Source organism: Pyxicephalus adspersus, chromosome 5 (assembly GCF_032062135.1).
Source record: "Pyxicephalus adspersus chromosome 5, UCB_Pads_2.0, whole genome shotgun sequence".
Classification (NCBI taxonomy): domain Eukaryota; kingdom Metazoa; phylum Chordata; class Amphibia; order Anura; family Pyxicephalidae; genus Pyxicephalus; species Pyxicephalus adspersus.
In genome coordinates, this window is record NC_092862.1 from 142,023,566 (window position 1) to 142,044,692 (window position 21,127).

A 21,127-nucleotide genomic window follows, 5' to 3' on the forward strand; every position below is an offset into this window, starting at 1 on the left:
GTCAGAATTGCTATGGTGGACCTAAACAATATTACCAGTTTTAATGTTTTGGCTGATTAGTGTGTATGGAGTGTATGGAGCTCTGATTCCCAACACAGGAGCAGCGTGCAACACATGCATCCTCTCTGTGTAGTCTGAGGGCTCCTGGAGCTGGGATCCTCTCAGTCTGTGGATGGTATAGAACATAAGAAGTGGTCAAGGCTTGGGCTACAACCACTTGGGCTAACGAACGATTAACGTTCAATCGTCCGATAATCGTTAACAAAAAAAAATCCAGAACAACTGGCCAACGACGCCGATAAACGAGGAAGGTCGCTGGAAACTAACAGCTGTCCCGGCGGATCTGATTGGGACAATCATTCGCTATCTATTGTGTGTTCGGTCGTTAAATGATCGTGGATTGTTCTGCAATACACTTTCTCCTCTACGTGTCACTTCCTGCATCGTTCAAACGATCGTGTACATTATTGGTGGATTATATTTGAACGATCGTATCATTTGAGCATGTAGAGAATTGTGCACAATAAGATCGTTCAAAATGATCGTGAATATTCATTGATCGGTCATTTATTGTTCGTTTTCTAATGACAAATATTGCACATGTGTACGTAGCCTTGGTCCTATGTGACCTGGGATATATTGGATCCCCTCACCTAACTCCATATTTTCCAATAAGCTAAAATGTTCTCTGTGGTACCATAGGTCCACTGCCAGAAATGTAACTCCAAACCACCTGAATCCAAATACCTCCAAATACCTGAACTCCTAGAACCAAGAAATCAAAAACCGATGGAGATAACATATTCAATACACTGGCTTGTGCAGATTAACTACATCTTCTGTCCCTTTTCCTCCTTTGCATTTCTTGTCTCTGATCTTGAATTGAATCCTGCTGAGAGGAAATATAAATGCAACAAAAGCAAATTTAGTAGGCTGTAGTGAGCATAAATATGTAAAAGTGGATTCACAAAGAGGGTTGGTTAGAGATTTCTAGAAGTCCAATGTAACAAATAAAGAAACATAGGCCAAGAAAGGATACCTGCTGTTCCAATGGATGATATAAATCCTGCTCATTCACAGCAGATTTAAAATAAACAGTGAAACATATTTAGAATACATACTGCTTTCTTCAGTATTGCAGCCTCAAACCTTCTTCTGTAGGATGTCTTCAACCACATCTCTAGTCTAAATACACAGCCACTAACCATCCTCCTGTAGTATCCTGTTATATCTCTGCTCTAACCATTTCCTGTGCTATATCTGCAGTCTCTGACCGTCTCCTGTAATATATCTGCAGTCTCTGACCGTCTCCTGTACTATATCTGCAGTCTCTGACGTCTCCTGTAATATATCTGCAGTCTCTGACCATCTCCTGTACTATGTCTGCAGTCTCTGATGTCTCCTGTACAATGTCTGCAGTCTCTGACCGTCTCCTTTACAATGTCTGCAGTCTCTGACCATCTCCCGTACAATGTCTGCAGTCTCTGACCGTCTCCTGTACTATGCCTGCAGTCTCTGACATCCCTTGTACAATGTCTGCAGTCTCTGACCATCTCCTGTACAATGTCTGCAGTTTCTGACCGTCTCCTGTACTATGCCTGCAGTCTCTGACATCTCTTGTACAATGTCTGCAGTCTCTGACCACCTCCTGTAGCATCACTTTCATGTGACAATCAGTCAAAATAGGCACTTGTATTTATTTTAAAATGAAGTATTTTTGCTGTGGATAAGAGATGGGGACGGGCTGCCCTTTTCCAACACATGGTGGATTCTGTACTGACATTTCTCTACTGTTCTGCAAAATATATAAATGGGGTTTCATAGCACAAATAGCATCAGAAATATAAATACAACTTTATTGAGATTTGCTGCATTTCAGCTTTATATAGCAGACATGTGTCCGAAATTGCAAAATGTTTATATGTATATTTAGTAAACATTTTACATTCTTCCAATTCAATGGGTACAGAAAAAAAAATGTTTTACAGATTTAATGCAGTGCCTTATAAAGCAGGGGATGGGGTGTATAAAACAGGTTTTAGGTTTTTAGTGCAAGCTTTGCTTTAATAATTACCCAGTGTACATTTATTTCTAAGTTCATCTTCCATCTAAGTACCACAAAAACTGCATTAGGTTTACCAGTCCATGAAATGACCCCATGAAATGCATCTCCTGCAGTCTTCTTCTCCTTGCTTGCAGCCATCGCAATCTTCAACGCAGAGGAGAACCGCACTGACCTTATGACATCAGCCTCACTCTATGAATATTGTATTGTGAGTGCAGGCCGATGTGGTGACATGTCCCGGGGTGTCAATGATCACCTGGGCTTTTAGAAATTGAGTAGAAAGACACTGGCCTACAAGCAACCCACAAGAGGAGCGGCTCTGGACTCTACTGGATTATGCAGGAGACAGCAAAGAGGTAAAAGAGTAAAAGAATGGGAAGTCTTTGGGATTTTCTCAAAGATTAAGCAGTCTCCAATATAAACCTAACAAAGGTTCCCATCCTAACCCCTCCATTCTTCAAACTGGTAGTGCCCTGTGGGAGAGGTTCTGCTCAATTGCTGTCTCTGTGACTTCCCAATAGCTACAGAAACAACAATAACTGTTGATATTAACTCATTATTACACAATCCAAAAGTGAAAACATAAAAAAAGTGTTGACCAAAGTATTGCATTTTAGACACATTCACTTTGCCCATTGGTAAGTTCTGGGTATGAGAAAACACATGGCCTCCTCCAATGTTGTAGTGTCACATAATTACGGGGTTGAAGTCACAGCTCCAGGTTTTACAGTAAATCAATAGGACATGTCCATGAGTTGCTGGGACTTCAATTTTTCCAATTCATCGGGCTTACAAAATTAAGGTTGCTCTTGTAAAACAAGGCCTCCTTGGTGGTTAACAATACATATCTAAATGGTAAACCACAAAAGAAAAACCAAACCAAAAGGTGATGCATCCTAACTAACTTTAATAGCTTATACTAAGATCATATAGGCATTTGGGGGCCATAGCTACAAAAAAGCTAAAAAAGGAATATTAGCCCTGGTGAAGGAAATATTGGCCCTGAAATACGTTGGCTGACATAAGTGATCGTAAAACAAGCTATTAAAGTTATTACTTTTTATGTTTTGGTTTGGCTCCCTATTTGTAGTCTTACATTTTGATCTGGGAATCAGTGGCGGGAATCTCTGGAGATGTATCAGTGGGTTGGGCCTGCATGGGCACAGGGGCAGTGTTTTAGGCAGAACATTTTCCTTATCATTTTTTTCCTGCAACCAATATCTGCCCAGTGAGCACAGGATTGCGGTCTTTGATTAGCGCCATGATGATTGAGGATGCTTCCCGCACATTTTCTTGAAGCTGAACTTCATCCTGGAAGACAAACAAGAGGTAATGTGTTTGTGCAGTGAAATCAGAGTAAAGAATTTCAGCCCAGAAGACGACTATAGGGAAGGCTGTAGGGCAAATTTACTTATTTTTATCTTTTGGTTGAGCTTTTATGTGTCTTTTTTATTTACATGGGCGATTGTCCTGCATGTTAGCGGCACATGAGATTCTACAAGGCTGCTTCAAGCTGCTTTGCATTCTCATGTACCCAGCCCCATTATGCTCAGTTTAAGTTAGAAAGGTTTACCCAAAATCTGATGATGGTAAACTCAGCAACACGGGCAAACGGCAATAAGAGCCTGACCAGGTTTCTCACTTCCCCCACCCTATCCAGAACCTAGCCAAAAGTTTTTCCCAACTATCCGGAGCTCCAAGACACAAGAAATATTGTTTGGATGTCCTGAACTCTATTTGACTCAATAACTTTATGTGATTTTATAACCGTTGACCCTCCTAGCTCCATTGGGACCAGACCTTCTAAGGGCAACGACTCTCACAAAAAGTCAAATATTATTTTGTCCTTGAAGCGAGGTCTCACAGGGATGGGGTGGCCGAAACATTCTGGGGGTCTGTTTACACTCAGCAAGTCCTTCGATTTCAGGAACTATTTTTTAGATACACAATTCACTATTAGGAAGTATCAGGATCGAAATTTGCAATCATAGTGGTGTTTAAGGAACGACAAGGTTTATTGTTATTTCGTTTCTTATAAGAATATGATAATTCATTTTTGGATAACTTTATTGAATGTCATTATATGTTAGCATTAAATTGAAAAAAAAAACCTATACTATAGAACTTATGATAAAGCCCACAGCTATATCAGTGTTTTCTCTAGCCCCCTTTAGCTGGGTGCACCACCCGGCACTTTTCAGTAACCACCCAGCTGTTGTTAGGTGGTTACTGAAAGTTTGGTCACAATACAGGGGCAGCCACCTACCTACACCTCCTTCCCACCCAGCTTGAAATGAAATCTGGGGAAAATACTGTGTATATACAGTGCATCAGGTGCATGAAAGCTAAAGCAGCAAACTCATCCACACCATTGTGTTGTGGCCAAAATGTACGTTACCAAAACACATGGTGCTAGTGCTCCGCAGTGTCATTCACCACTACTGACCCCCCAGTGCTCCTACACATTGAGCAGCAATGCACTGGGTGTTTTGATGCATTCCTGCAATGTAGCACAGTGTTCTCCCCAGCCCCTTTTAGCTGGGCGCACCACCCAGCCCTTTTCAGTAACCACCCCGCTGTTTTTTATGTGGCTGTTGAAGAGTTGGGTCACAAAACAGGGGCTGCCACCCGCCTACAATTCCTTTCAACCCGGCTCAAAAAAATTCCTGGGTTGAGCACTTAAGCATGTCAATATTTCATGATTGGCCAGCCCGTATCAATGAAGATGTGTTTAGACTCCTTCCCACCACTTCTCTTCTGCTGCATCTCCTTGTAGTTCTCTTATTTGGCTTCCATTTCATCTTAGAATCAAATTCAGGCTCCTGTGCTTTGCCTTCAAATCCCTCCACAGTTCTTACCCCCACCTACCTTTTTAACCCAATAGAAAAATACCCCCTAGCTGCTCTGTTCACTCCAATAACATACTAATGTTTCCCTCACTCATAACCTCCTCACACGCACGGCTCCAAGACTTTTTAGAGCTGCCCCAGCTCTCTGGAATGGTCCTCCTCGTCCTATTCGGCTTGCTCCTACTTTCTGCTTCTTTAAAATAGCCCTCAAAACCCAACGCTTAAACCTCACCTACCCGTCTTCTGTCTCCTAAACCCTCACTACTTCCCACCATTCCATATCCCCCTCCTATTGTGTGATACTTCCCCAGCCTCTTAGATTGTAAGCTCTTTTGAGCGGGTCCTCCCCTCATTTTGTGTCACTGTTTGTATCTGTCTGTCATTTGCAAACCCTATTTAATGCACAGCTCTGCCTAATATGTTGGCGCTATATAAATCCAGTTTAACTAGAATAATTATAAAATGTGCTGATGCAGTGCAATACTGTAAATAAAGCCTTACACCTAGAAAGGTCCCACATCCATATTCTCAAATAAAGTCAAACCTGTAGCTCTGCAATAGGCAAATCTGATCAGACAAAAGTCGACTGAGGAACTCTAGTTCTGACTTAATGTGGGGAGTGTCAGACCTCTGCAGAGAGATTGCTGCTTTCACATGAAAATCAAGCCCAGGCTTTTTAAAAAAGAAAAAAGGTTTCTTGCAAACCTTTTATTTTGATGTCCTAGAATTTATTTAGCTAATTAAAACTGAGAGATCATTCGGGCTTTAACAAAAAAAAGCAGAACAATATAGGATTATTTATAATCCTTTCCTAAACTGTGTCCTGTTCATAAGGAAACAAATTGTGGTTTTCTCGCAGTACTTGTGTAACTGCTTGAGTTGAATTTATAGAATCCAGTGATGTAAACTTGTATGAGCATCTGCCAGAGAAAAGATTATAAACAGCTCCGCACAATAAATAGTTTGCCCGTTGACTCACGCGGCTGTGTAAAAGAGTTTACACTTAAACAGAACAGGGCGAGGAAACAGAATGCCATTGTGATTCTAGCATTCAGCCGTCACCAATTAGCCCGTCTTACACGACCACCCACGAACCGACACAAGCAATTCCGCAGAGCGACGGACGCGGCCTTCTAATCGCGCCAGGCGTACGGATTATGTGGGCTAACTTTTCACCATCTGAAAGGACCTTTACTAAAATAAACTGACCTTGAAAGTACAACTTGTGTCAAACGTTTGGACGCCGAGTGGATCGGCGTGAAGGTTTGCGTTATGACACACTAAATACACAGTGTCACAGTCTGAACCAATTATGGGGCGCGGACGAGGAGGCATGCTAATTCAATTTGTTTTCCTTTTTTTTTCCTTCCTCCGAACACTGAAATAATATTTGCTGGAATAAGTGAATGCGTCGTTACATTTTCAAGATGTTTCCAACATTGGAAGGACATAAGGTCTGGCCGGAACTACACCCCATGGCTACTTTAATATGTTTACTTACCTTGTACTTGTGCATGGTAGGTTACAGGACCAAGGTAGGCTATGAGATTTGAAGGATGCCCATCATTTTTAAAGATGAACTATGGGCTAAAGTCTTTCCTGTAATCCCCACAATAACCTTTCTTGGCACAATGTCCCGGGTTGTGGATTTGGTAATAAATGTTCTCTTCTTGAGAGCCACCAGCCATCATTTTCTGCAGTTGGTGGCCCTCATTCCTGGATGTGAGTATCAGTTCTGACAACAAGTTAGGCGACAGTACATTGTCAGACGGGCAGTCTTCCCAGACCTACACAGACTTTTACTTTAAGTAGGTATCTGCACTTGGCTATGCATGCCCACCCACTTACCACACAGCCTACCTACCAAGCCCTGGGCTCTTGTAGTTGCCTCCTCAAACACAAGAGACTGGCATTTTGTGCAGGGAATAGTGCATTTGTTTTCATACCCAGAAATATTGAATTTCTGCTAAGCAATCAGCAGCAAATAGATCAGCGGAAAGAAGAAAGGGTGGTTAATTATACAGTACTCCAATGACCTACTAACGACTTCCTCACTCATAACCTCATCACACGCACGGCTCCAAGACTTTTCTAGAGCAGCCCAGACTCTCTGGAATGGTCTTCCTCGTCCTATTCGGCTTTCTCCTACTTTCTGCTCATTTAAAAGAGCCCTCAAAACCCAAAACTTCAACCTCACCTACCTGTCTTCTTCTGTCCCCTAAACTCTCACCCACCATTCCATATCCCCCTCCTATTGTGTGATACTTCCCCCTCTTCCTAGATTGTAAGCTCTTCAGGGCAGGGTCCTCTCTTTCTGTGTCACTTTCCGTATCTGTCTATCATTTGTAACCCCTATTTAATGTACAGCGCTGTGTAATATGTTGGAGCTATATACTGTAATTACTATCTATATATATTAATATTGATAAAAAGCCATAATCACCACTTACCCAGAAGTTATTCATGATCACTACCATCAATATTTTTAAATAAATGATGTACAGTATTTTCCATTATTACTATTTCGGCTTGCTACATGAATAGATAGAAGGAGCACTACACCATGGTTTGGTATAATGTAGTAGCAAATATTCTGAATGGACATATCAACACACTTTGTCAATGGATGTGCATTAGGTAGCCTATTCAAATTCCTTATCCCAAGCAAATGTTCATAGAAGCTGTTGCAATGTTCCTGCTGTAGTTGTGCAAATATCATCCAGCTTACGCCTAGTTAAGGCCACATCTAGAACAAGCTAGAACCCTCAATGGACAATATGTTCCCTCCAGTAAATATTCATGGCTGTGTGTACACATATTGGTCTGATTTATTAAAGCTCTCCATGACTGGAGAAGATAGGCTGTCATGTGAGACCCTGGATGATCCAGCAAACCTGGAATGGGTCTGGTCCAGGATTGTAAACATTTGCCAACTAATATCAAATGCTTGTTAGGAAATGCATTCCAAATTTGCTGGATCACCCAGGTTCTCCCATGATAGCCTCTTCTTCAGGAGAGCTTTAATAAATCAGCCCTATTGTCTCCAACAGATCAGGTCTTCCATAATCTGCTAAGGTTGTTGGCTTCCAGAGAGTTGCAATGAACAGTGATCATTGCTGGAGGTGGAACTGAGTAAATGCTTCCTCCTGCTGAAAGGCAATTAATTACATCAGGATATTATTATCCCACATTTTTATTGTTGCAGTTCACTGTCGATTGTACTGTAGGAATATTTCTCGTTATGCATGGTCGGCATTAGGTCTGTATGCGGTTTAGCATCAGAAGACGTTTTGATGACATGTGTTTTCTGTTAACCCATGACAATCTGTGCCCGTTTAACTGCTCGCTATGAATTGACTCCTTTACTCTGTGAAGCAGTTCTGCGCCACTGGCAGTCATCATAATATGTCAGACGTCTTCATATCTCGGAAAAGATAAAACGGTGTGAACATGCCGCATGGACAACTTCCATTCAGGTGTTAGATTGCATGAAGTAAGAATGACACACAGGGTGAGATGATGGAGGCGACCTCTGGGTTAGCAGGATTTAAAGCATACATCTGGGTTTCAGGATGATATAAAGAAATACATTAATTTTATTATTATTATTATTATTAAACAGTATTTTTATAGCTCCAACATATTACACAGCGCTGTACATTAAATAGGGGTTGCAATTGACACGCATAGACAGTGACACAGGACGAGAAGAGGATCCGCCCCGGAAGAGCACAATATCATAGTTATTATATCACTGTTCACCATCTAATTTCACAAGCGATGTCCCTTCTGCAATAAAACATGCTTACAAAAAAATGGTGAACTGTGGAAATCTGATTGGTATCCAGACATCTCCGGGAATTACTGGGACTGAATGAACTCCCATGCGCAAGCACATTACGTTAACCTGGTCCAATCAACCAAGATGGACAAAGACCCGATTCCGGGAAGATGATTGGGTAAAAATGGCAGCACCTGCGTCAGAATTAAGCTAGGTGAATGCAATTTAAAATTTGTGATTAGGCAGGTAATGGTATTCCATCACCTGTCCAATCTGCGATAAAGAACCAGCCAGGTCACAATTTGTTAATAAAAGGGTTCAGTTCTGCTTTAAGCTGCCTGCATATTGCAAACTTGCTCCCCACACTTGCAGAAGGTGCATTTTATGGTGAATATGGAATTCAGAATTTACTTGTACATTACTAAATCTGTATACTGCATTCTCCTGGTTCTATTTTGTTGTTTTATTTTACATGGCTGGTAGTGTTTGGCTTTTTCTTTATTGTATTGTATAGTTTTTCTTGCTCCTCTCTGTTTCCACCTTCTATATTCGAATAGCAAGTGTTTTTTCTGTTGTCATCCTATGGCTTTGATCATGATGCTCCTACCATAAAGAATACAGGATGCTAGGAAGACCCAGAAACACAGAAATGGAGAACCAAGGTTCCTTGGTAGTCCACAGATTTAATTTTACATTAAAATTAATGGACGCCAATGCGTTTGTGGGTCAAAGAACTCCCCCATCATCAAGAAACAAATATATACAATGCTAAACTGAATATAAAAAATCAAATATGGAAACCAATTAAAAAAAGATAACATATTTATAAAAAAACATATCATACTGATGTAATGATATACTTAATATACCTAATGATAGATTATCTTATTTTAATATGGTCACATTATATATATAATTAGCCCTGACAAAAAAGGAGTTCTTGGAACCCATCTCCATCTCCCCTTAACATGAATATGCTCAGTTTAGATCCTGGTGGTTTGGTTTGAATAACCAACTACATTTTTGTACTCTGTTTCCATTCTTATTAGCCGTGTTTGCCATAAATTGAGATTCTAACTTAGGGACTCTGCGTCTGGAGGAATAGAAGTTTAAGCCCCGGATAAGGAAGGGATTCTTCACTGTAAGGTCTGTGAAAATGTGGAATCGGCTCCCTCAGGAAGTAATTTCAGCAAGTTCTAGAGATTGCTAAAAGAAAAAGCTGGATGATTTCTAGAAGCACAAAATATAACTGGGGGTAAAAGTGTTAAAGATAACAGAGAATGCTGATCCAGGGAACATCTGATTGTTTAATAGAATCAGGAATGAATGTTTTCCCCTTTTGGAGCAAATTGTACCAGGGTTTTTTTTTGCCTTCCTCTGGATCAACTTTGTCTATGGGTTTTATACCTGGAATGTTTATTTCTCTAATGAAATAATGGATGAATTTATGTGTTTTTTCACCCTGACTAATTATGACACTGTGGCCCCTGAGGATCATACCTGCTCTGACTTGTGCACACATCCAGGAGTGGTTCAAGTGACAAATCTACAGTGATTTTGACCTCTTGATGATAAATGATAAAAGTATGCACTCTCGAAGAAGCAGATCAGCTCTGCGAAACGCATTGATTGAAATAATTTCCTTTGTTCTCTGTATTATCTGGTGAACATAAGGCAGAATTGTTCTGTGATGAGGTCATTTTGGCATTTTTGCCCTGTTTTTTTGTATTCTGGATAGGATTTGGATATTATCTTGAGTTAAAACTAAATGATATATTTGGAGTTTTAAATTGTACTTAAAAAATAATTTGATTTTAATCTAATATGTATGTGGGTGCCTTTAAAGTCCCTCTTTTTCTCATTCTTTGAACCTATTTCTGGTTCTGTATCAACCTTTATACACCTCCAACCCCCTGTCAAACTCATTGGCTTTCTTTGATGGAAAATTAATTTTGTGGACTCCTATGGACTCTATTTATAAATATTGTCACCCCAGATTCACCCATATGTTACTCAAAATACCACATTTTTCTAACTGTGCAAAAAAATGTAAAAAAGAAAATATATCAATCGTGAGTAAAAGTTTATTCTTGAACTTTCTAGTTTGATTGAAGTTGTATCAATTTTGGGGTAAAGGATTAACAAATGGATGCCTCAATATTGATGTGCTGCTGCTTCTTTCTTTCCTCCTGTTTCAGGGAATGTTCTGTGTCACTGAACTGTGCAAATTTTAGAACTGCAACCAGAAATACAAATCCTCACAAACAACCTCCACATGTGTCGGAATATTTAGTTGTTTGACTTTAATAGTCTTCATTTCATTCTAAACAGGTAATGATAAATACTTAATTTAAGCCACAAGGAATTGCAAACATAACTTGTTTCAAAAGATATGCAAAAGAGTGAAGTCTTTAATCCTACAATATGCTCCTCAGATGTTTGCCCCGGTGTATTTATTCCCCCTGGTTGCTGGAACACCTCTCGCCCATTCTGTATTCGGGAAAGTAATCTGCTGCAGGTTTTTGCTGTGCACCCCTAACATCAGTCTCATGTGGATACAATTATCAGCTCACTATTTAACATAATTTCATCTTCCTTGCGATTGTTCTCCGGCACTCTCATCTGAACTTTGACGCACCTTACAGATCAAACGGACGTCAGGCTTTCATCATCCCAGACACACAAAATTTAAATTTAGACTAATACAGAAATACTGAAAAATTCCCCCTAATAATAAGTCAAATGTGCAATAAAAGCAGAAATAAATGTTGTTGAAGAAAAAAGCTGGAGGGGTTTCTATGTTAGGAGAGATTTAGGGAACATTTATCAAAGGGCGACAACTAAAATAACAGCACCATTGTGATCACTATATTCATGAAAGTGGCAATTAACCAGCACGACTGTCACTTTTATTAATGTTACCGACACTTTACTAGTGATGGCGGATTTGTAAAGTGGCAATCAGACCAAATTGCAGCTTTATACGTACCTATAGAGGACACTAGTTTCAGTGATCTCTAGATAAAAAAAAAGGTTCAGCAGTATTTTGCTTCAGTTGCAAGTGTTTAAAAGTAACGAATGCACCACGTACGCAATTTCTATGTTTCTGATCATCACTTGATGTTGGTATGATGTAGCTGTATGCTACTTTTGCAATCCTCCCTGCAAGGAAGGTAAATAGGATTTAGAAAGTGGAGAGGAAAAGTGGAAATTTGAATATCCGATCCCTACTTTATATAAATATTCCAGTTTGCTAGAATTACTGCACTATTTGGGATGTAGACGCCGGGACAATTCCCAAGAGCATTTTAAAAATTGTTTATTGTTTTAAATGATATCATAATAAAGAAAAGTATCTAAATAAAACCATTGTACATTTGGACATAAAGAATAAAGTTTTATAGGCAAGAAAGCCTTGTGTGGCTACACTACCTGGCGCATTCTTTTTCAACTTTGCTAACATGGGGGACCCCTTGAAATACATTTCAGCTCTTCAGGGAATCTCTTATATAATTCTTGTTTAAATCACAACTAAAATTCCACTTTTAATATAGCTGGATCAGGCAGGACATTATTGCAGAAAGGGGCAGGCGACAAAAAGTTGAGCTGGAAATCTTGGTTGAATGAACGTCAGGCGTGTGTGAGTTACATCATCCAGGACGGGACAATCAAGATGGCTGTATTCAGGAAGCGAAAAAGGAAGAAGATAGCGATGCTCTGCTACATTACAGGGACAGCTGAGTATTGAGTATTAGTTCTGCTTCAAATTCACATCTTGTCTCTTGCAGCCAAATAAAGACCCAAATCAATTTTTTTGTTAATGCATTGATTGTGTTTGGTTTAAGAAAAGAATTGAAAGCTTTCAAAGAATCTCGTTAGATTTCAGTTCTACCTTCCATAACCTCTCCTAAGCTTCCTGGCCAACTTTTTTCAACTCCTGTGAGCCCAGGATATCATGGACACCCCTCCTGTGTATGATCGACATTATATGAGCACCGTTGTCCTGATGTCATGGACCATGCTTGTCAAATGGCCATCCAAAAGTGCAACTGAGTTTAAGGAAGGTAAACCTAAAAGGTTATGCAAATTCGGTTCTCTCCGTCATCTGGGACCACCCATTGTCAGAGCTCAGCAGAGGTGAAATGTCTCTGCTACTGATGAAGAATAAAGTTTTTATAGGCAAGAGAGCATTGTGTGGCTACACTACCTAAAGTATCCTTTCTTAACCTTGCTAACATGGGGGAACACTTTAAATAACTTTCAGGGAACCCCCTGCTATATCTACTATACCCACAGCTCACAGTATATTAGTGTGGTGGTCAGTGGGAAGAATTGCTCTTACATTGCTGGCCATTGGGAAGAATGTCACCCTTACAGATAGCCAGAAACACTGATTTAGAGGCCCTCACACGGAGCACAGAGGTCCATGTAGTTCAGTGGTCTGCCACACCCTTTGCACTGTACAATCAAAAACACTAGAGATCATGTGATCACCAATGCATGGATAAAATCACATGATCAAGAGTCACAATGATTGGTTCCTAATTGTTAGTAAAGAAAGGGAATTGTTTTTAAATCCAAGGACTCATTGCTGCCCACTACTAGCTGTAAAAAGCAAAATAGATTATCAATCTACCAATATAGGGGATTCATACTGATAGAGGTTAAAGTGGAACTAAAGTTCCACTTTTAGGAAGGTCAATTTTGGGAAAGGGGCAGGTGATGTCCCTCCTGCAATAATTCCTCCTAACTGCCCGATTGCTTTAGGTATCTAGCAAAATGCAGACTTGCACATGTGCAGTGTCCACTTTGATTGCCAGGTTAACCGGCAATCCCGGCTTCCCCCGCACTGAATGAACAGCCATCCACAGTTAGGTCATCCCAGCACGGCCAATAAAAATGGCTGAAGATCACCCTAAGGAAATAGAAGAACAAGGAAGATGGCGGATCCCAGCGAGAGAACAGGAACAGGGGAGTAACATTGGTTTAGTTTTGGTTTGTGGGTGGAAACAGGATAAATAAAAATATATACAGATAGATAGAATACTTTACATCCATTGAAGACTTTATATGAGCCTGTGAGGCTTTGTGTTTATAGTATTGGTCAAAAAAGTCAACAGATCCTTGCTAATACTCCAAAATATTTCTATGAACGTACAAAACTTTAGCAGAACTACAATACAATTCGCCGTACACCAGACCACCCGCAACAAATTAAACAACCTGTTTCATGATTCTTTCGAAATGGCCAAACAAAATATAGTCTTGGATGAAAACTCAGTTGGAAATAGCCAAAACCTTGATTTATTTGTTTTTACGAGGGTACGGACGCAAAAAACGCAAGTTAATTAATGATGGTCCCTTGTGAATGCGGAAACTGGAGACCGAAGGAATGGCACGGGAAAACCTAATGTATCCGCTCCCTATTCACGCTCGGGATGGCTTCCTTGTGGTCAAGTAAAGATTCAGTTTTGTGAGCTGTACACTTCATTACTGGCAATTATGTACAGTATTATTTGAAAGACTTCCTGTCTTTTTTTTTTTTTTTAATTTCAATTCTTCAGGTGGAAGCAATTATAAAGAAAAAAAAAAACTAGACCACCAAAAATGTATCCTCCATGACTGTATGTGTATGGGCTGGCTCACTGCTGTCTGCGTCAGTCAATTAAGCGGAATGTTACTGTAAGCAGAAAAGAATTGCTGTTTGCATAGTTTATTTTATCGCTGCCTGGGCAGTAAGTAAGGTGATCTGCCATAATGTGTTTAAGTCAACAAAACAAATGATTGCAGTCTGCCAGTACCACCTATATTAAAGGAGAACCTGTCCTCGGCTTCACCAACTATACAACTAAACCAACTAACCTTATGCCCCTTTCTTTATTATGAGGGGCTCAAACCCATGCTAGCTTTGGGATGAAATGAACCGGTACAGCAATGCTTGGGTTGCAGATCATGTATGGCTACATTGTGTAGGAGGAATTGCTCACTATCGCCATCTGTGGACAGTTATGAAATTGCAACCCTACCACTCAGTAGCCAACACACCTGACACGCGTTAGTCACCTATAAAGGGAGCACAAGACTTCTGCCCAGTTTTTTTTTTCTTTTGTATCTGTATGACTACTGCTTCTGTATTTGCTTTCTGGAATCTGGCCAAAACCTGTACCTTTTGATTTGCTTATGTGTTCAACCTGACTTGAACTCTTGCCCACACCTGGGTGATCCAGCAAACCTGGAATGGATTTCTTAAAGTAAGTAGTTTGTTTTCAATCCTGGACCAGATTCATTCCAGGTTTTTTGGATTAACCAGGTTCACTAATCAAAGTGTATCCTCTACAGTCTTAGAGACCTTTATTAAATTAGGCCCAATAGTAGTAAAGCCACTGCCTTGAGAAACCAACCCCACAAGGTTCACTTACCTAAATAATTTACAGAAAACCTACAGGTTAAGTTTAACTTTGCCCTACACCAGCTGCACATACTCGTTCCCTTTTTATCCCCGCTGCTCCATTTAACAAGCAAGTGCATGAAGAATAAACTGCATGTAAGTACACACAGGACACCACCCCCAATTGGCAGTGTGGAGTGCCTGAGCAGCCAATGACAAACCACAATTCTGTCACATGACAGGAAGGGGCATAATTAAATGCTTGCTCATGCCCAGGAGGTACTTTTTAGCCATTAATATAATAATCTCCCGATATTAAGTATAAATACATACTGGAAAAGATAAAACAGCTGTTTTCAGATACAGGTTACACAAACTTGCTCCAGTGTTATAAACCACAAATCCTCTTACTCATTTTGAGTGTATTTGTAGGAATAAAAAAAGAGGAAATAGTTCTGATTCGACTTTCAACATGTAAAATCTGGAAATAATTCTCAGCAGTCAGATGGCAGCTGTTTCTTAAATAATCTGACTGTAAATCCAAACAGAGTTCTTGAATCAATAGACACTTGTGCCACATTTGGCCGGTCTCTGCGCGGTGGCTGCGTCCCTAGAGAGCTGTGCTGGTCGGCGGACAAGAACTGTACTGCTCTGACAAGGAGTAAAGTAGCTTCTACATAAATCACGCAGGATTCTTTTTGATCTGCCAGAGAAATGTTTTTTGTGCTTTTTTATGTTAAAAACTTGAATGCTTCTTTGAAAATTGGGCTATGAGCAACATCTCCACTTTTTAAGAGGGTTTAAAAGAAAACCCCAATGTTTAACATTTCTATTGTAATTTCTGATACCACTTGTTTGCTTTTCTTACATTTATAATCCATATTTTTATATTAAGGGAAAACTACCCTAAAATCAAATTATTTATCCTACATAAAAGATCAAAGTTTATTTTGTCCTAAGCAAGTGCTCTACATATAGCTCAGACTACCTACTAGCGATAGAAAGTATTTCACAGCTCCAAAAGCAATTGTGTCCAAGCTATATAATTAAAATGTTTACATATTCCTTAAAGGCTGTAAATGAGATTCACAACAAACCTTCACTTACCTTTGTAGCTGCAGACATTGTGGGGTAATTAATTCTCAAACATACAGCCTAAGCACCTTTCGCTTCCAACAGCATAACTACTTACCCTGATTTTCTTTTCAAACATAACTCAGCAGGGCCGCTTCCCCTGCTCCTCCCTCCCAGCAGTAACGCAACAGCTCAGCTTCCTCTCCTAGCAAAGCTGAGCCAAAGGGTAGCCAGAGGAGGCAGCCACCTTGTGACTGCAGAATGGAGGGGTTTACACTGGCAGAACCTGCTACCTACCCTGCTGCAATAGTTAAAATCCCAGGTATAAAGGGTGCAATTTTGACATTTTGCCTTTGGTGCTAAAAAAGGTCCATCGCTGCCTTCTAGAAAAAAACTTAACAGCTCCGGTCACCCTGCTCGCTCACCCAGCAATGACTCTGCAACTCAGCTTTCTCTTTCCAGCAGACACCTGACAGCTCTGCTTATTCTGCTCCCACTTCCATCAATAACATGGTAGCTTAGCTTTGCCTTTCCAGCAGTGATTCAGCAGCTCAGCTTTTCTCTGGCTAACACTCAGCAGTTGTGCCTATTCTGCTCCCCATCTGAACAGTAATTCAGCAGCCTGGCTCCTTCTTTTAGTATAAACTCAGCAGATCAGCTCACCCTGGTCTCCCTTCCTTGCAGTAACTCAGCAGCTCAGTTCTCCATGCTGTTCCCCCAGCAGTGACTCAACAGTGCAGTTACCCCCTCCTTGTAGTTCTGCTCAGCAGATCAGCTCACCTTGCTCCTTTCAAACAGCAATTCGCCAGACTTCTCTGTAAACACACAGCAATGTGGGGAGAACAGAATGCTAAAAACCCAACCCAAAGGACTATACTACTTGTCCTGAGAACTTTGATGATTATTTTTTTAATGCCTGCTTGTTGAGAATATGTAAATACTTGAATGTCTATGGCTTTTACTGTTACACGGAGGTAGGTGGCTCATAAAAACTGCCTAAATAACCTTACATTTATTTTCAGTATGTTTGCTATCATGTCCGTAATAAAAGTTTTCTTTAACAATTTTTTTAATTTGATAATTTGAGGTTAACATATGATTTAACAGCAGTAACTGCATCACGTTGTTTTTTTTTTTTTTCACAATTTTGCCCATAATTTTGGGCAGAAATCAGATTACAAAGGCTCCTTACAATAAGAAGATGAAAAACTCTTGTGTAACCCAGCAATAAGGCCTCGTTTAGTGTCTGGGTATAAAGTAACTCATTGTCCTGCTGCTAAGGTTGGAATAGTCTTCAGCACCTTGGTGGCCCCCGGGCACTGAACTGGGTTCAACAGCTTGAAAGTGAAAAATATTTTTATACATTTAGCAACGCCAACTGGCAGCAAGTCAACTCGCTGCATAAAGCCATGTTTAAAAAGTTCACATTTTATGTAGTGAACATTAAAAAAAAAAGTTATGGCCTCCTACTTTGTTCATTTTTCATTTTCAATATCGCCTAAAACATTTATTTTTACATGGATAGAAGAAGCATGAAGGAAAATAACAGCAACAAAAATGCAGAAACAAGACTCCCCCAACATCAGTATAGCCGAGCCAGCCAGCATGAAGGCCTGGATGCCTTTGTTTGCTTTGTACATTCTAGACAGAGAACTATTCACAAGAATAGGAACTATTCGCTTTTAGGGATAATTATTCTAAAACTATTGCAAACCCAGGGAATGGCTCATTATAAATTCCTGCTTTTTATATCATGCTTAAAGCTCAACTAAATTTTGAGTTTAAGGGCTCTTTCAGACCTGTGGTGTAAAACCACGGTTTTCAGCTCCCGGCACAGCAAACTGCTACCGTGTGGTCGTGAGAGGCAAACCGGACCACAGACAACCAGATTTGCACATGGCGGCAGTACAAATCCTATGCTTTTGCAATGGCAAAGGCAACTGGTTGCTTTGGGGAAATGTTTGCAATCTGCAACAGCTGCTTGCAGCCTGGGATCACACTTGAGACTTTGGCAGAATGCTATGGCTCACCATAGGTCTCAAATGGTCCTTAATCTGCTAACTGATCATGATACCTGGAAAGAAAAGCCTAATGTACACATGCCAATGTGCTGCAGAGCACCCTATGTGGAAGCCATGGTCCCACTACAGAGGTCCCTGCTGAGTCAGTCCTAACCTGCTGATTGGAAATCTTTGGTCCTGATTCAGCAGAGTGTTTCCTCAAAGGGCCCGTACCTGCAGTATGCTTCCAGGGAATTGTCTTTTCCACTCCACCACTGTTTTTTTTTTTTGCACACAAACTTCAGTCCAGGAGATGAGCTCGTACAAATGAGCAAGACTGAAAGGAAAGTTGGTGGGTAGATCTGGAGAAAGGACAGCTGAAGGGCAGATTTAAACATTCAGATACTTGCATGGGATCAACTTACTGGTTAAGGATAAAGGAAAGATTTATCCATCATGCACACAAACCTCTCCCCTCTATACTCCAAGGGGTACAATCGGTGGTGGCGCCACTGAAGACTCAGCATGGAGAAAGACTCAGCATGAAGAAAGACTCAGCATGAAGAAAGACTCAGCATGAAGAAAGACTCAGCATGCCTTGACAAAGAGAACCTGCTCGTCCTAGAGTTCCGGACTTGTTCCATGCCGGCTAGGATCACTTGGCCAACAGAGTAACAACATGGCTTCAGCTCAAAAAGTGCTGGCTTCTACAGTACACAGGTGCAAACAGGACGAGTGTTTCTTACGGGCCAGTGAAGGTCCTCACAGAAAATTGTTCTTCCATTTATTTACATTCTTGAGTCATTTCAAATATCAATATCCTCTGAAACATGAACAATGTGAAGCTAAAAAGCTAAATCTAAATAAGATCTGGCAAATCTTAGCTGACTTTAACCATTACAAATGTCATTCCATCGACGGGCTCCATGTATTGTCCGTACATCCCACTGCGCACATCGCGCGGGGAAAAAAAAAATGTGTAAACATTTACCAGAAAGTGCAAGGTGGCCGCGTCAGTTGATGGAAATGGTTGACAGATGGGCCAAAGTCCGTAACATTTTGCAGAAGGTTTATGTCACTAAGATGACATTTGTTGTGTTTGGAACTTTGTATACGTTGAAATATAAAACCTTTTATGAGAAGTATAAAAAAAAAAAAAGATACACTGCAAGAGGGTCCACAACTAACAAGTGTCAATATGTCCAACCAATGACTGCCTCAGTCTCCCTCAGACTCCCCCAGTCTCCCTTGAGCTTACAGTTGTCCTAGAATGAAATTGGTTGCCATTGGTTAACTGATATCCGGCACATACACTGAATTAAACCGTGTCTCTGCATAGAAATCATCCAAACCCATTTAGAATCGAGAGAAGAAGAAAGAAGTTGGTGGCTAATGACCACTGGACTACTTTGCTGTGGGAAGAATACAAGGTCGCGGCCTCTAGGTGTAGGAACAGTGCAGGTTAGGTACTAAGTTGGATGACAGCAGGAGTTATGGTCCGGCCAGACTGATGGTCAGGGCAGGCAGCAGATAGGCGTAGTCCAGGTACAAGCACAGGTCAGGGAAGGTGGCAGAAAAGCGTAGTTCAGGTACAAGCACATGTCAGGAATCAAAAGGGCACGATTAGGCAGAGTGTGACTAAGCATATCTCAAGTAACAAGGCTGTGAACACCCTAGTGAGTGCAGGGTATGCTAAAAAAAAAAAAGGCACATCTCTGCACAGGTAAAGGCAGGCTGAGGATGCTGCAGGCTGGTGGACAGATGATCTGTGGGTGGGGTGGTAACAAGTACCCACTAGGGTCACTAAATTTCCAATAGGGGTCATCATCGTACTGTTTTCCTGGTTCTTCACACTTGGGCTCCTTTATGCATGTTTGGTGGGAATGCTCAGTAGCATCCAACGTTTGGATATTTTTCCATCCTTTTCCCTCAGGTCACCCCTAAAGATCCAAAAGTGGTTACTACTACTTCATTACAAGCCTTATGTTGTTCTCTTTAAAACCACCATGTGCAACATATCCTGACAGATACCAAATTATCTTAAGCTAAAGCCTGAAAATCTCCCACCCTTTCCTTTCACAATGTGAAGGTCTATGGAATCTTGATGCTAGAAAAACATTCCACTCATCTGATTGATTCTATGGAGACGTTTAATACAATCTGGTTGTCCTGGGTTCAGAAATTATTATTATTACACAGTATTCATTTAATGCCAACATATTACACCAAACTGTACAAAGTCCATAGTCATGTCACTAGCTGTCCCTCAAAGAGGCTAACAATCTAATGTCCCTACCATAGTCATATGTCAATTATACAGTCTAAGGTCAATTATGGGGGGATACCAATTAACCTAACTGCATGTTTTTTTAGAAAGAGGTAGGAAACTGGAGTACCTGGAGGAAAACCATGCAAACCAGGGGAAACCTGAAAACTCCATGCAGATAGTGTCCTGGCAGAGATTCAAACCTGGGACTTGGTGCTGCAAAGGCCAGAGTGCTAACCACTGAGCCACCGTGCTCCCCATCCTCATTCAGTTGAACTCTTCCCACAATCTAACACCATTCCACAGTATATTTACTTTGCTCCCGACTGAGTTTCCCCTCAACCCTTCCCCCTACCCCTTCCTTCCATGTCTCTTGCCTCCTTTTTACTTTCCCTACTTAAGTTTGTCTAACTTGCTTTTGGTTGTCTCTTAGGTTCTACTGTGTAAGTTTGCTATATTGCTTGGCCTTGGTTTGATCCAGGATATGTATTGTTAATGATAGATGTTCTGTTGTTGATTTTTATCGATCCTTGATATGTCTTGAACCTTTGACAATGTTTGCTTTTCTTTTGTACTACTTCTCTCTTCTAGTTATCATCCTGTTACACTTAATTTCTCAATAAATTAAGAACTAAGGTTAAAAAAATTGCATGCAGGCAGGTTCTTTATTGCGGGCATTGTCCTTTCTGCAATAAAATAAATTG

At 40.6% G+C, this 21,127-nt stretch overlaps 1 protein-coding gene across 2 annotated transcripts in view; it reads right to left on the bottom strand.

Annotated features, from left to right (window-relative positions):
- Positions 1-1,830: 1,830 nt before the first annotated feature.
- CRPPA (CDP-L-ribitol pyrophosphorylase A) overlaps positions 1,831-21,127 on the bottom strand; it is a 109,407-nt gene continuing 90,110 nt past the window's right edge. The window contains exon 10 of one of the 2 annotated variants that reach the window (XM_072412957.1): positions 1,831-3,376. In XM_072412957.1, coding sequence (XP_072269058.1) covers positions 3,263-3,376 — 114 coding nt within the window. In that variant the 3' untranslated portion in view covers positions 1,831-3,262. Of the gene's footprint in view, positions 3,377-7,875; positions 8,475-21,127 lie in introns of those variants that run through there. The other variant, XM_072412959.1, reaches the window with a different exon arrangement.